General features: G+C 42.0%; 1 protein-coding gene across 1 annotated transcript in view; it reads left to right on the forward strand.

Annotated features, from left to right (window-relative positions):
* lcmt2 (leucine carboxyl methyltransferase 2) overlaps nucleotides 1–13,651 on the forward strand; it is a 57,722-nt gene extending 44,071 nt beyond the window's left edge. The window contains exons 10-14 of the mRNA XM_055637633.1: nucleotides 4,518–4,730; nucleotides 6,052–6,149; nucleotides 8,380–8,567; nucleotides 10,575–10,710; nucleotides 12,840–13,651. Coding sequence (XP_055493608.1) covers nucleotides 4,518–4,730; nucleotides 6,052–6,149; nucleotides 8,380–8,567; nucleotides 10,575–10,710; nucleotides 12,840–12,998 — 794 coding nt within the window. The 3' untranslated portion in view covers nucleotides 12,999–13,651. The remainder of the gene's footprint in view (nucleotides 1–4,517; nucleotides 4,731–6,051; nucleotides 6,150–8,379; nucleotides 8,568–10,574; nucleotides 10,711–12,839) is intronic.
* Nucleotides 13,652–15,262: the final 1,611 nt, after the last annotated feature.

Genomic DNA, 15,262 nt, shown 5'->3' on the forward strand with positions numbered 1-15,262 from the left:
TGAGAATAGGGAAGATTCAAACAAGAGGACATGACTTCAGAATTAAGGGACAGAAGTTTAGGGGTAACATGAGGGGGAACTTCTTTACTCAGAGAGTGGTAGCGGTGTGGAATGAGCTTCCAGTGGAAGTGGTGGAGGCAGGTTCGTTGGTATAATTTAAAAATAAATTGGATAGGCATATGGATGAGAAGGGAATGGAGGGTTATGGTATGAGTGCAGGCAGGTGGGGCTAAGGGAAAATAATTGTTCGGCACGGACTTGTAAGGCCAAGATGGCGTGCTTTCCGTGCTGTAATTGTTATATGGTTATATGGTTAAAACTGCACACAATACTCCAGGTGTGGTCTCACTAGCTCTATACAACTGCAGAAGGACCTCTTTGCTCCTATATTCGATTCCTCTTGTTATAAAATTCGATTCCTCTTGTTATAAAATTGGTCTGTATTGCAATTTCTGATAACATGAAACCATGTCATCTCTGCATGTGTCAAAAAAAAGGAAAAATAAACATTCATTTACTTTTATCACATAAATTCTGTAGAAGCAAATTATGTTCCTTTTCTCAAATTTTTGAGTAGAGATTTGCGAATAATGGTATTATCTTCAAACATCCCTCGTCATCAATATCCTTGAGGTTAACCTGAACCAGAAGCTCAACTGGACCAGCAGCATAAATGTGTAGGAAGGAACTGCAGATGCTGGTTTAAACCGAAGATAGACACAAAAAACTGGAGTAACTCGGCAGGTCAGTCTGTCCCGCTGAGTTACTCCAGCTTTTTGTGGCTAGTAGAACAGGCAGGAAATTGGTATTGTACAAGGAGTGACTCACCTCCGGACAGTCAAAGGCCTTTCCATCATCTGCAAAGTTAAAGCCAGGAGCATGGTATACAACTCTCCACAGCTCCAACTACTTCCAAACAGCTTGGACTAAATAGCCTGCTTGATCCACTCTAAATATTCATTCTGCCCATCCCATGTGCACAATGGGAATAGTTTGTGCCATCTACCAATTGCTCTGCAGTTACTCCCCCAGGCTACTCTCAGATAGCTGCTCCCAAACTTGCAACATTTACCACTAAGAAGAGCGAGGGCAATAAGTCTATGTGAAAACTTCCACCTGCAAGTAACCCCCAAGTCAGACACAATACTGATTTAAAAATGTGTTTCTGGTCCTTCATCATTGCTAGGTCTAATTCCTGGAACTCCCTGTTTAACATCATTGTGAAAGTACCTTTAGCAGAAGAACCTCAGTGGTTCAAGAAGACACCACATCACCACCTTCTGAAAGCCAATTAGTAAGAAACAATGGATGGTATTAATGTTCCTATCCTAAAAATTATTATTTTTTTAATTATGGTGTAAATTCTTAAGCATATAGTCATAGAGTAATACAGTGTGGAAACAGGCCCTTCGGCCCAACTCGCCCACATCTACCCTAGTCCCACTTATCTGCATTTGGCCCATAACCCTCCAAACTTGGCCTGTCCATGTACCTGTTCAGTTGTTTCTTAAACGATGGGATAGTCCCAGCATCAACTACCTCCTCTGGCAGCTTGATCCACGCACCCACCACCATCTGTGCGAAAAAGTCACCCCTAGGATTCCTATTAAATCTTTTCTCCTTCACCTTGAACCTCTGTCCTCTGGTCCTCAATTTCCCCTACTCTGGGTAAAAAACTCTGTGCATCTACCCGATCTATTCCTCTCATGATTTTGGAAACCTCTATAAGATCTCCCCTCATCCTCCTACGCTACGTGGAATAGAGACCCAGCCTACTCAACCTCTCCCTATAGCTCACACCCTCTAGTCCTGGCAACATCTTTGTAAATCTTTTCTAAACCCTTTCAAGCTTGACCATATCTTTCCTATAACATGGTGCCCAGAACTGAACACAGTATTCTAAATGCGGTCTCACCAACGTCTTATACAACTGCAACATGACCTCCCGACTTCTATACTCATTATCTGACTGATGAAGGCCAAAGTGCCATAAGCCTTTTTGACCACCTTATCTACCTGCGACTCAACCTTCATAGAACCATGTACCTGTACTCCTAGATCCCTCTACTCTACAACTCATATGCTCATAAAAGGTAGATGGTGATTACATTTTGCTGCTGTACATTTATACTATAATCTCTAATGTTCATATGTGCAGATGTGTTTTTGTTTCTACTTCTGGCTTCCCAATAGGATAGCAAACGTATCCTGATCACAACTGAGCGTTCACAGGGTAAACTTCTGTTTTCGGTCTCTGTTCTGCTCATTTTGTGATCTCCGCATTTTTGGTTTCATCAGTAAATTGAAATGATAAAATTGCCATTGCTAGAAATCTGAAATAAAAACAGAAAATTCCAGACGCACTACAGTAACCTCTGTAGAAATGGAAATAGACCCGAAGCACTATCTGTTTCTCTTTCCACAAATGCTGCTTGATTTGCTGAATGTTTCCAATAATTTAGTTAAGGGACTGTTCCACTGGACGAGGTAATTCACAAATTCTCCCGAGTTTTCCCCCGATTCGAACTCGCAGAATGTTCGTAACAAGTCCATAGGAGTTTGTGGATGTTTCATAGCGGCTCGTTATGCTAGCCGTAGGTACTCGGGGCACCAGGTAAGTCGGGACGTTTTTTCATCCCGATGAAAAATGCCCTTGAGGAAAAAAATAGTCGGGATGACTTGTACAGTGGGACAAGCCCTTTATTAATCTGGTTCTCCAGTTGACTGTGTAGTTTCAACTGGTCACTTATATGTGGAAGGTGCAACAAAATGCAACTCAGCGGGACAGGCAGCATCTCTGGAAGGAAAGAATGGGTGACGTTTCGGGTCGAGACCCTTCGTCAGGCCTGTATGTGGATATTGTTGCAGGGCTCAGTTAGGCTTGGCTGCATTGCCCCCTGCTGTTAAAGAGGTGAATAACTCATCAAACAAATTGCTGCTGTCTATTTTGTCAATGAACTTCACTGAACATAGCAGTCAAAGCTGTCAGCAGCTGACTTGGTGAGTATAGAAGCTGGGATGTAATGTTAAAATTGTACAAGGCATTGGTGAGACCAAATCTGGAGTATGGTGTACAATTTTGGTCGCCCAATTATAGGAAGGATGTCAACAAAATAGAGAGAGTACAGAGGAGATTTACTAGAATGTTGCCTGGGTTTCAACAACTAAGTTACAGAGATAGGTTGAATAAGTTAGGTCTTTATTCTCTGGAGCGCAGAAGGTTAAGGGGGGGACTTGATAGAGGTCTTTAAAATGATGAGAGGGATAGACAGAGTTGATGTGGACAAGCTTTTCCCTTTGAGAATAGGGAAGATTCAAACAAGAGGACATGACTTCAGAATTAAGGGACAGAAGTTTAGGGGTAATATGAGGGGGAACTTCTTTACTCAGAGAGTGGTAGCGGTGTGGAATGAGCTTCCAGTGGAAGTGGTGGAGGCAGGTTCATTGGTATCATTTAAAAATAAATTGGATAGGCATATGGATGAGAAGGGAATGGAGGGTTATGGTATGAGTGCAGGCAGGTGGGACTAAGGGAAAAAAAGTTGTTCGGCACGGACTTGTAGAGCCGAGATGGCCTGTTTCCGTGCTGTAATTGTTATATGGTTATTATATGGTTATAAGAAGGAAAAAGGTCTTGCTCATGAGACCAGTTCAGTCCTTGTTAGTTCTCTTGTCTTCGTTTTCTGTTTCCACTATATTTATACTGACCACTCTTAAAATCAAAAGATCTTAAAATAATTAAGAGAGATGGAGACAAACAGAACCACAGATGCTGGAATCTGGAACAAAGCACACAACGTGCTAATGGAACTCAGCAGGTCAGGCAGCATCTGTGGAGGGAATGGACAGGTGACTATTTAGGCCAGAACCCTTCAGACAGGTTAAGTCGAGTTCATTCACATATGCACAAGTATGATCAATGAAAAGCTTGCTTGCAGCAGGATCTCAGCCACATACTCAGACAACACACAAAAACACAATTATATGTAAATATTAGATTATTACACATACATTCCACAAGGCAGTGAACAGAAAATGTCTGCAAAAATACACAATTGGAACCCTAGGTAGACAAAAATGCTGGAGAAACTCAGCGGGTGCAGCAGCATCTATGAAGCGAAGGAAATAGGCAAAGTTTCGGGCCGAAACTTTGCCTATTTCCTTCTCTCCATTGATGCTGCTGCACCCGCTGAGTTTCTCCGGCATTTTTGTCTACCCTCGATTTTCAAGCATCTGCAGTTCCTTCTTGAACAATTAGAATCCATGATAGTTTCCCCTGAAATTTGCACTATCTAGAAACAATGGTAAGCTACAACAAGCACGAATTTCATGGTTTAGTTGGAACATATGACAATTAAACACTCTTGGCGTGAATGCAAATTCGGTCAAGTTTACTCAAATCTGCCAGTTTTTTGGACGTGGAGTTTTATTTGGCTTGAGAGGTAAATTAATTGTTCCTTTGACCTGTAATGGATCCTGTTTGTGAATTAAACGTGCTTTTTGTTGTTGCCTTTCAGCTGAGAGAATGTTTCCCAGTCTGACTGCCCTGAGGGACCATCGTTGCATGCTCATTGGCGGCCGCATGTCTCCACTGAAGCCAGTCACAAGTGTTGTCTGTTTGAGATGGAACGCAGGCAACGGTGCCAACTTGTCATTAAAGGCCATCGAATGTAGCGGCACCATGCCCCCACCACGCTGGCGACACACAGCCACAGAAGTGATTTACAGAGGTAAAAATAACAAGCAAGAAGAAATCATGTTGACAGAAGTGGCCATTAAGTACAAAACAGCCAGACGAAAGGCTGAAAGGTTTCAAATCATTCTGTTTGTTTCTTATCTCATTCTTTTAGTATTATAAATGTTCGCTGACAAAGCGAAAACAAAAGGAGGAAATCAGCTGCTTTGATTGAATGATTCCCAGTCCCTTCCCCACCCTAGTTCTCCAACCAGTTTCACTGTCCTCCTGATTAACTTTACTGTCTGTCTCGTTGTCAACTTCCCCTCAGCCAACAATGAACCATTGAGCATTTCCTTGATCATCATCTGCTTTGATCTGTCCTTTTCACACCCTGCATGCTCTTTTTACCCTTCCATTTCTCTGGTCTCCCTCTCTCCTGACTCCCAGTCTGAAGAAGGGTCTCGACCTGAAACGTCACCCATTCCTTCTCTCCAGAGATGCTGCCTGTCCCGCTGAGTTACTCCAGCATGTTGTGTCTATCTTTGGTGTAAACCAGCATCTGCAGTTCTTTCCTACACATAATTAAAATCCATAATTGATTATCCTAAATTTTAAGATATTATGGAACAGGATCAATGTTAACATTATTTCAAATGGAAAGTTAATTACAGATCTACAAAAGAAGACTCGCTCAAACTTTCAGAAAGATTGTTGTATCAAAAAACACAAACCCTCGGATTAGTTGTTTTATAAAAATTAGCTTTTTTTTGTGTGCTCATAGTATCAGAAGCTGCTTTCCAGCCAATGAAATGTTTTTGAAAGTGTGACAGTTGTCATGTAGGAAACTTAACATCCAGTTTGCACGATGCAATTTCCCATTAAATTCAAATTGAAAATGATGACGTAATCCATTTGTTTGGTTTGAGAAATAAACATTAGCCAGAATATCGGGTGTGGCCTCAGCTACATTTAAAATAGTACCTTGCGATTGTTAATGTCTGCTGGAGAAAACATTCCAAAATTCTGAATTCTGATCCATCCAAGATGCTGAAGACTTGAGCAAAACACAAAGTGCTGCAGGAACTCAGCAGGTCAGGCAACATCTGGAGAGGGAATGGTCAGGGAATATTTCCACTTGAGACTGTCTGAAGAAGGGCCCCGATCCAAATGTATTTTGCTCTCATGGTGATTATTTAATTTCAGGGTCAACGGATAGGATTCAGGTTGACTGAAGGTCAGCAAGACTTAAGGGTTTACTGTTACCAAATGCCACCAGATTCAATTATTATTATTTTTAATATTCTCAGAAAATAATAGATCTAATGAATATTTGTAATCTCTAACTGGATTTCAACGTGATTTTGTTTTTAAAGATCAGAAGTATCTGTTCATTTACGGTGGTCGTTCTCCCAAAGAGATGGTACTGGGTGACTGGCATTTCCTCAATCTGCAAGATTACAGCTGGACACATGTAAGTTCAGAAATATCAACATTGCACTGAGTTTATGTGAAGAGAACAGATGAAATTAAGGAAAGGGGCATGAATAGCATTTTGAACACAACTTGAATCATCTCCATTCAATATAATACAATACAATTTATTTGTCACTTAAACCTCATAGCGGCTCAAGTGAAATGTTGTTTCTGCAGTCATACATACAAGAAAAAAAAGACCCAAGACACAACACAATTTACACAGACATCCATCACAGCGCATCTCCACCTCGCTGTGATGGAAGGCAAAAAAAACGTATCTCTCCCCTGCACTTCCCTCTCCCCCCGATGTCAGAGTCAAAGTCAGAGCCCCCGGCGGGCGATGACAATTGTCCCGCGGCCATTAATGCCGCGCCGGGTGATGCAAGGCCACGCTCCGGGTCTTGTTGTTGGAGCCCCAGGCGGGCGCTGGCCAAGTCCCGCAGCCGTTGAAGCCACGCCGGGCGATGATGTAAGGCCCCGCTCCAGGTCATCCTCAACCCCACAACTCGGGCGGGAGAAGTCGCCGTTGCAGAAGCCCCGAAAAGCGGTCTCCCAGCAGGGACCCGCGGGCTCCCGGTGTCACTGTCCACCAGACCTGCGGTTGGAGCCTCCGAATCTCCGAGGGTCGGGCCACAGCAGCGCGCCACCACCGCTCCTCCCGCTCCGGACCCAGCCAGCTCCGTGATGGTGAGTAGCTCCGCAGCTCCGTGACTGGAGCCCCAGGACGTTCCTGCTGGAGGCCGCTCCACGGTGCTAGGCCCCAACGACAACGGAGACCCGACAGGGAAAGGTCGGGTTCTCTGTGCAGGGGAAAACATTTAAAAGTTTCCCCCCCCCACCCCCCGCCCCCCACACACACACACATACCCCATCAAAAAAATAAAAACTACATTAAAATGGGACAAAAAATAACAAAAGACAGACGGACTGCAGAGGCCGCTGTGACGTGAGTCTGTTGAAACACTCTGGTAATATCATTACTTCAAAGTCTAAAACGTCATTTTATTCCTTTGTCTTTTTAATTGTTTAAAAACAAAACAAATTACAGTCAATTTCACCAATGGTAATTCTGCACCATAGCATTTTGATATTTGTTTTTTTTCCATTTGGTATCTGCCATTTTATTAAATTTTTTTTTTATTAATGAAAACAGCATGAAAACAGGCCATTCATAATGACAGCATGAAAACAGGCCATTCGGTTCAACTTTGTCCAATGGGCATCCTTCCATATTAAGCCTATCCCAGCCTTCTATTCTGAAGCAATTGAAATGTTCAACTGGACACTTCTTAAATACTGTCAGTAACCCATCTTTAACCTTTGTCTCAAGCACTCTATTCCTGGTTCTTACACTCTGACTGAAGAACCATAGAAAATAGGTGCAGGAGTAGGACATTCGGTCCTTCGAGCCAGTATGATCATGGCTGATCATCCAAAATCCCCCGTATAATACATCCAAAATACCCCGTTCCTGCTTTCTCCCCATATCCCTTGATTCCATTAACCCTAAGAGTTATATCTAACTCTCTCTTGAAAACACCCAGTGAATTGGCCTCCACTGCCTTTTGTGGTAGAGAATTCCACAGATTCATAACTCCCTGGGTGAAAAGGTTTTTCCTCATCTCAGTCTTAAATGGCCTACCCCTTATTCCTAAACTGTGACCCCTAGTTCTGGACTCCCCCAACATTGAGAACATGTCCAATCCAATCCCTGAATAATTTTATATGTCTATAAGATCCCTTCTCATCCTTCTAATTTCCAGCGAATACAAGCCCAGTCAACTCATTCTTTCATCATATGTCAGCTCTGCCATCCCGGGAATTAACCTGGTGAACCAACACTGCACTCCCTCAATAGCAATAATGTCCTTCCTCAAATTAGGAGACCAAAACTCCGCACAATACTCCAGGTGCGGTCTCACCAGGGCCCTGTACAACTACAGTAGGACCTCCTTGCTCCTAAACTCAAATCCTCTCGCAATGAGGGGCAACATGCCATTAGCTTTCTTCACTGCCTAAAGAGTCGCCTAAGTGGGACAGGCCCATTAGATAGAGTAATGAAATATCTAGATTGGTGTACTTTGCTAAATTGTTAAGTGTTCTCTATTGGAATGTAAGAATTCCCCAGAAGTAAGCGTTAGTTTGAATTTACTCTTCAAAATCATGAAAGTAAATCAACCATCCTGCTAACCTATTATATGATGCATGCTCTTTGTGCTTTGCAGATTCCAGTGGATGGTTCCCCTCCAGAAAGTCGTCATTCCCACTGTGCTTGTGCATGGAAGGACGGTGTTCTGATTACTGGAGGACTGGGATCAGCACAGATCCCTTTGGGATCCATTTGCCATCTTAGACCAACTTCATCGGGTTTTGTTTGGGAAAGAATAGAAATGATTTCCTTCATCATTCCACGGTAAAGATAAAACTCCTTTCTATAAAAAAATATTTCATTGGATTCTCCAGTCCATATCATACTTTTGCCTATGTCCTCATTACATAGTGGATTGATCCATTAAAAAACATTACTGACAAAGCAACACCACTGGGGAACATGGATAGGTTGCGTTTCAGGTCAGGACCCTTCAGACCAAAGATCCTATAGCGGAGCAAGATAGACCACTCCTGCTAAATGCAATGGGCTGACGTGTAGTACGGAACGGAACGTGGGCCTTTTTTTCATCCATTTCCGTAACCCGACCCAACTCGCAGTGTAATCAACGTTGCGGGGGAACAGTTTGTGTTAATAAATTAAAATTCTGAAAATGAGGAGAAGATTTTTACCAAATAACTTTTATTTTTACGAGGATGTTTCTGTAACCGGCTTCCGTCTCCGCCCTAGTTATCATTGCTCCGCTATGGGATCTTTGGTGCGGAGACGGAAGCTGGTTAGGGAAATGGGGCCTAAAATTACCCAAATATGGAAATCCTTGTTTTAATATCTATATCTATATCTATATATATATATATATAATGTTAATATATATATATATTAACATTATATTTTAATTGTCCTTGGCTAGCCTGGGTGAAAGTAGAGTTTAACTATCTTTGTCGTAATTACTCACTTGAACTTGAATCTGCCCATGACTGTATTACGTCTTTTTCGTCGAGTGATCTATCTTGCTTGCTATAGGGTCTTTGCTTCAGACTGAGTGTGGTTGTGAGGGAATACACTGGAAAGGAAGGAGGGGAAGGACAAAGCCTGGCGGCCTAGAGGTGGATACAGGTGAAGGGGGTTTGATGGGCAGATGGGTCAAAGATCATGGTCAAAGATGAAAAGACAAAAGAATGAGATAAGGATAGAGCTGCAACCTCTCTGTACCAGAGACTTGGTATGCAGGGTAAATTCTATTTATCCTGCATACTAAGTGAATTTTTGAACTCTTGACTCTTAACTACGAACTGAATTTTTGAACTTAAAGCCAAGTGTAAACTGAGTACTCATTTTAATCCAAGATAGACACAGAGTGCTGGAGTAACTCAGTAAGTCAGGCAGCATCTCTGGAGAAAAAGGATGGGTGACGTTTCGGGTCAAGACTCTTCTTTGACTGAAGGTTGGGGGGGGCGGGGGGGGAGAAGAGCTAGAGGCGGGAAAAGACCAGGACTAATCAGGGCTGGCCACAAATGACCTCAGGATGGTTGGTGCCCTGGTAGGCCCATTGTTGGTGTGATCTCAAAAGGGAAACCATGTGGAGAAATGTGGAAATCCTTGTTTTAATATATATATATATATTAACATTATATTTTAATTGTCCTTGGCTAGCCTGGGTAAAAGTAGAGTTTAGCTATCTGTCGTAACCTGTGTGAATTTTTACACTTTAAAGATAAGCTGTCATTATTCATGCATCTGTGCTGCAAAAGCAAATTAAATGCTTCCTGTTAAATGATAATATGGAGAAACACAGGTAGCTGAAAAGGATACACACAGAACCTGATTGTAACCATGGGGATATTTGATTTGATTTAAACTGCTTGGCTTTGTTTGCCAATCCACCCTGTCGAGAACAGATCCAATTGATCAGACATTGTCTGCTGCCCTTCAGGATTACGGCATTACATCTTTAAAGAAGGACCTTTCCGTTTTGGTGAGGCAGCAAAAACAAGGGCCATCCCCAATCATTCCCTCTTCTCCTCTATTCCAATTTATGTATAGGAAAGAACTGCAGATGTTGGTTTACACCGAATATAGACACAAAATGCTGGAGAAAGAATGGGTGACGTTTCATGTCGAGACGCTTCCTTAGACTGAGGGTCTGATTGGATGATTAGTGGATGATTTACCTGGATGGCACATAACACAAAAAGTTTTTCACTGTGCCTTTGTACACATGACCGTCGAAAACCAATATGACAGGAGGGGGGGGGGAGGGGGGGGGGGTTAAAATGACTTTCAAATTGTTGATCTGTATTTGCCTTTCAGATACTCGCACACAATGCACATTCTTGATGATAAACTTATTTTACTTGGAGGTGTGTCAATCCACTCTGAATCAATCCCTGAAGTGACTTTTATTGACTTAAAAACAGGACGGAGTTTTGACTACTACATTGACACGGCAAGTTATCAATATTTGAACAATATATATATATGTATATATGAGCAAAACCCATGTTATATTAACCCAGGAATTTGTCTCTCCTGAATATTTGCTTATTTTAGTCCTTTTGGTAATAATCAAAAGCGAGTCATAAGATGATGCAAATTGTTACTATGAAGCTGATTCCCTACAATGTTGGCATATGTTAATGATCTGATATAAGCACGCATCCTTATTTCCTTCATTTATACTTATTGCAAATGAAAAGATGGTAGATAATTTATACTCTTTCTGATTGTTTTCATTCATTTTGGTGGATGGAGGAGAATATGCCTGTTTTTACCTGTCCTATTAATTGCCAATTTAATAAGGACTGTAGCTACAAAGCTTGCATGGCTATGTGATGTCAATGGATTTTGCTTTATATTAGTATCAGTGAAGGCTGCGAGGAATGTGGCTACATACAAAACCATTTCACAGTAACTCACCAGTGGAAGAGAAAGCAAGAATTCTGCATTCCAGCTACGTTCAGGCATTACCTTGATATTCGTTTATCAGTTCTGCCGGTGGCCACATCTTCTCCTCCTCACCCCTTTCCGCCTTGCTCGGGGACTATTCCCTTCATGGTTTCCTAGTCCATCTTTCCTCAACCCTGACACTTTCCCCTGCAACCACGGGAGGTGCAGCACTTATTCTTACACTTCCTCTCTCACCACATTTGCTGATTAAATTAGGCAAGGCAAAGATACGCGTGCACCTCCGGAAAATTGTCTACAGCATTTGGTGCTCCTGATGTGACTTACTCAACATCGCAGAGACCAAGTGCAGTCTGCGAGAATAGTTTGCCGTGTGGAATGGCCAACTCTAAGTCCCAGCTGCTGGCCCTTTCTGCTCCCTTTCCCATTCTCTCAGTAACCTGTTCATCCTCGGCCTCCTCCATTGCCATCAATACAAACAAGAGGAACAGCACCTCATGTCCTGCTTGGGTAGTCTGCTACTCAATGGTATGAACATTTATAATTTCAGATAGCCCCTGTGTTGTGTGTGTGTGTCCCACCCCCGTCCCCTCATTCTGACCCTCCTCTTGACCTCCCATTTTAGTCCCCTCATTCCAGGAACGAGTGGGTTAACATATGATGAGAGGTTGATCGCTGGTGTTTAGAAGGATGAGGGGATATCTCATTGAAACGTACAGAATAGTGAAAGACCTGAATAGAGTGGATGTGGAGAGTACGTTTCCACTAGTAGCATGGAGCTACTATCTTAGTGCCAGAGACCTGGGTTCGATCCCGACTACGGGTGCTGTCTGTATGGAGTTTGTACGTTCTCCCCGTGACCGCGTGGGTTTGCTCCATGATTTTCGGTTTCCTCCCACACTCCAAAGACGTACAGGATTGTAGGTTAATTGACTTGGTATAATTGTAAATTGTCTAGTCTATAGTATAGTGTCTGTAGTGTATTCTAGTGTTAATGTGTTGGGATCACTGGTCAGTGCAGACTCGATGGGCCAAAGGGCCTGTTTCCGCGCTGTATCTCTAAACTAAACTCTGTGTACTTGTACTCTGGGTACCAGTTTATCACCATGCAGATTGGAAGTTCCAAGGAAACAGGAGTTTGAGGATATGAGGCGGAGAAGATTTGGGAGTCTGGAAGTTGTGGAGGAGTCGGGGATTAAAGAGGTGTGGAGTTTAACAGCCAAAAGTGTTGTAGGAAGGAACTGCAGATGCTGTTCTAAACCAAAGATAGACACAAAATGCTGGAGTAACTCAGCGGGACAGGCAGCATCATAGAAGGAATGGGCGACATTTTGGGTCGAGACCCCTCTTGAGACTGAGTCAGGGAAGGGGGAGGGAGAATTGCAGAGATAAGGAAGTGTAAGGTGTGAAGACGACTTAAAGGGGATGGAGATCAAGAAAAATGGAGTGACCTAATGATCAATTCTTACTGAAGTGAATATGGAGCAAATAAATAAAAAGGCAGTTCTTGCTACAGAAACGTAATCAGAATTGGCAACCAAACTGATAGCCTTGATTTTTCTATGTTTGTGACATTGCTCAGTTGCACAGGTAATGGGGATATCGTGGGGAAAAGATGCATGACATGCAAGGCTGGGATGTAGTGTTGATGTTCAGATGTGTTGATTGCAGAATGCTGTGAAGTGGCCACTGATGCTGCACAATCACAGCAGTGTACTGCTGGCAGAGGAGAGGCAAGTCGTGCTCATCGGAGGAGGTGGGAACTGCTTCTCATTTGGAACGCACCTGAATCAACAACCAATTCTGCTTCAGCTACCTGACATCAGATGAGGCTACAACAGAAAAGTCCCAAGGTGCGACTGCAGTACAGCTAGTATCTTCAGTTGTGAAATGTTACTTCCCCTGGAAGCCTGAAGCCACCAACAGCTGGATCTGCTGAGTTTGGGGACAGTGACAAATGAAATATAGTGAACATAAATCATCAGTGATCCTGGCAACATTACCTGTCATTGCCAGATTTATGTGTATTTCTTCATTTTGAACCACCATTTTTACATTTTATCATGTGGTCTCAAATTGAATTTCAATACATATTATTTTTTTCATTTGGCACCATGGGAATACAACTTGAATTTGTACTGAAAATATTTTTTCATGATTTCTAAACTACTATTTATGGGGGAGATTTATGATCAGAACTGTCACCCTTATCCTCCTCACAAAGCACGGTGAATGGAATGTCACTCCGTAATCATTTATGTAATTGGCCCGACATTTGGTGTAATTAATTACATTTGTAGTGTTTTTTATACTAACATTGTACACCCTCAAGTGATGGCCTTAAAGTTTGCCCACCGGTGCAGTTTCATTCTGTGAAGAGTTTGAGCCAGTGAATATAAGTTGGAAAAAATCCACCAATGGACTGTGCTGTTCTCAAGCCAAATGTTTATAACTTTTCGAAATAAATTCACTCATGAATACCACTTTCTGTAAACTATGATTCTTACAATCAATACTTTGCTATCTCTGGAATCATATTAAGTTGTACTCTAACACAGTAAGTGTTATTCACGGCATTAGTGGGCTCATTTATTTGAAGAATGTGACCATTTTGTAGATATCCAGGTGCAAATATAATAGTAAAAATCTTGTATTAAGTTTAGCTACAGTCTATATATTAGATACTGTCTGATATTGATTTATTTTTGTCATTTATGTTATGCCTTAACATTAATTAAATATTTGTTAATAACTTGTGACATATTCTGCACCAAAACATGCATTAAAAGTGCATTACGTTTGAAACCGTTGCAGTAAAGGGCCTGTCCCACCTTCACGACCTAATTCACAACCTTTTTTACTCGTGGACATTTTTCATCAGGCTAGAAAAACCCCCCGACCTACTTGATGCCATGAGTATCTACGACTAGCATCATGACCTACCTACGACCTTGTGACGACCATGCTGCGAGTTTGAGTCAAGGGCAAATTCGGCAGAGGTCGTGAATTAGGTCGTGAAAGTGGGACAGGCCCTTTAATGCTTAAATTTACAAAGGAAATAACAGTTGAAAACATTTACTTGAAAAGAGCTCCATAATAAGATAATATCTTGCAGCGTCTCATGCAGTCAATAGATCTTGTTTGGTGCAATCTCATTGGCACATTGAAGCAACACAATATCTCCTATGGTGAGAGTATGTAAATATTCTTCAAAGGATCAGGCCAATTGGGATTCCCGCCATGATGGACAATACTTTAATTTCCCTGAGGAGCCTCATTGTACAGCATTCAGTGTTTTAAGTCATGCTTCTACACTTATCCACCACGTATTAGCAAACGGGGACAATTATTTTCAGGATAATAGACACTAGACAAGCATAACAAATCGAAAATACTTGATTTTAATTTCTTCTGACTTTTGTGTTGTCAGATATTTGATCCAAGTGGCAGAGTGTTAATCATGAATCAATGTTAATATTCTTATTTCCAAGTAAGAAAGTCATGGGTTTATTTTCGACTTGAACACAAAACCTGCTTGGGCATTTCAGTGTAATACCGAAATGTGATGTAGATGTTGTACTGCTAGCGGAGCAAGAACTGAGGTCACCCCTCGCCCCTCTTTTGACTGGATGTAAAAGATCCGGTGGCGCAAATTAAAAAGCAGTGGCGTTTTCCCAATCATTAGTTAGACACAAAAAGCTGGAGTAACTCAGCGGGTCGGGTACCATCTCTGGAGAAAAGGAATACGTGACTATTTTGGTGGAGACCCTTCTTCAGACTTCATTAGTTAGCTGGGCAGTAAAGTACTGCAGATAGTAGAGTTGCAGTCTCAATTCCAACAAACTGGGTTCAATCCTAATCTCTGATACTGTCTTTGAGGAGTCTACATGTTCTCCCTGACCGTGTGGGTTTCCTTCAGGTGATCCAATCTCCTCCCACTATCAAAGACAGAGGTTGGTTTGTTAATTGGCTTGGAATAGAATTGCTCTCTGAGCCAGTATAAACATGATGGGCTGAGATGTCATTAAGGAATAAGGAAATCTTTTAACCAATTTATAAACAAGTCATCAGGTCATTAATTTAATTTCCATTTG

Source organism: Leucoraja erinacea, chromosome 7 (genome assembly GCF_028641065.1).
Source record: "Leucoraja erinacea ecotype New England chromosome 7, Leri_hhj_1, whole genome shotgun sequence".
Classification (NCBI taxonomy): domain Eukaryota; kingdom Metazoa; phylum Chordata; class Chondrichthyes; order Rajiformes; family Rajidae; genus Leucoraja; species Leucoraja erinaceus.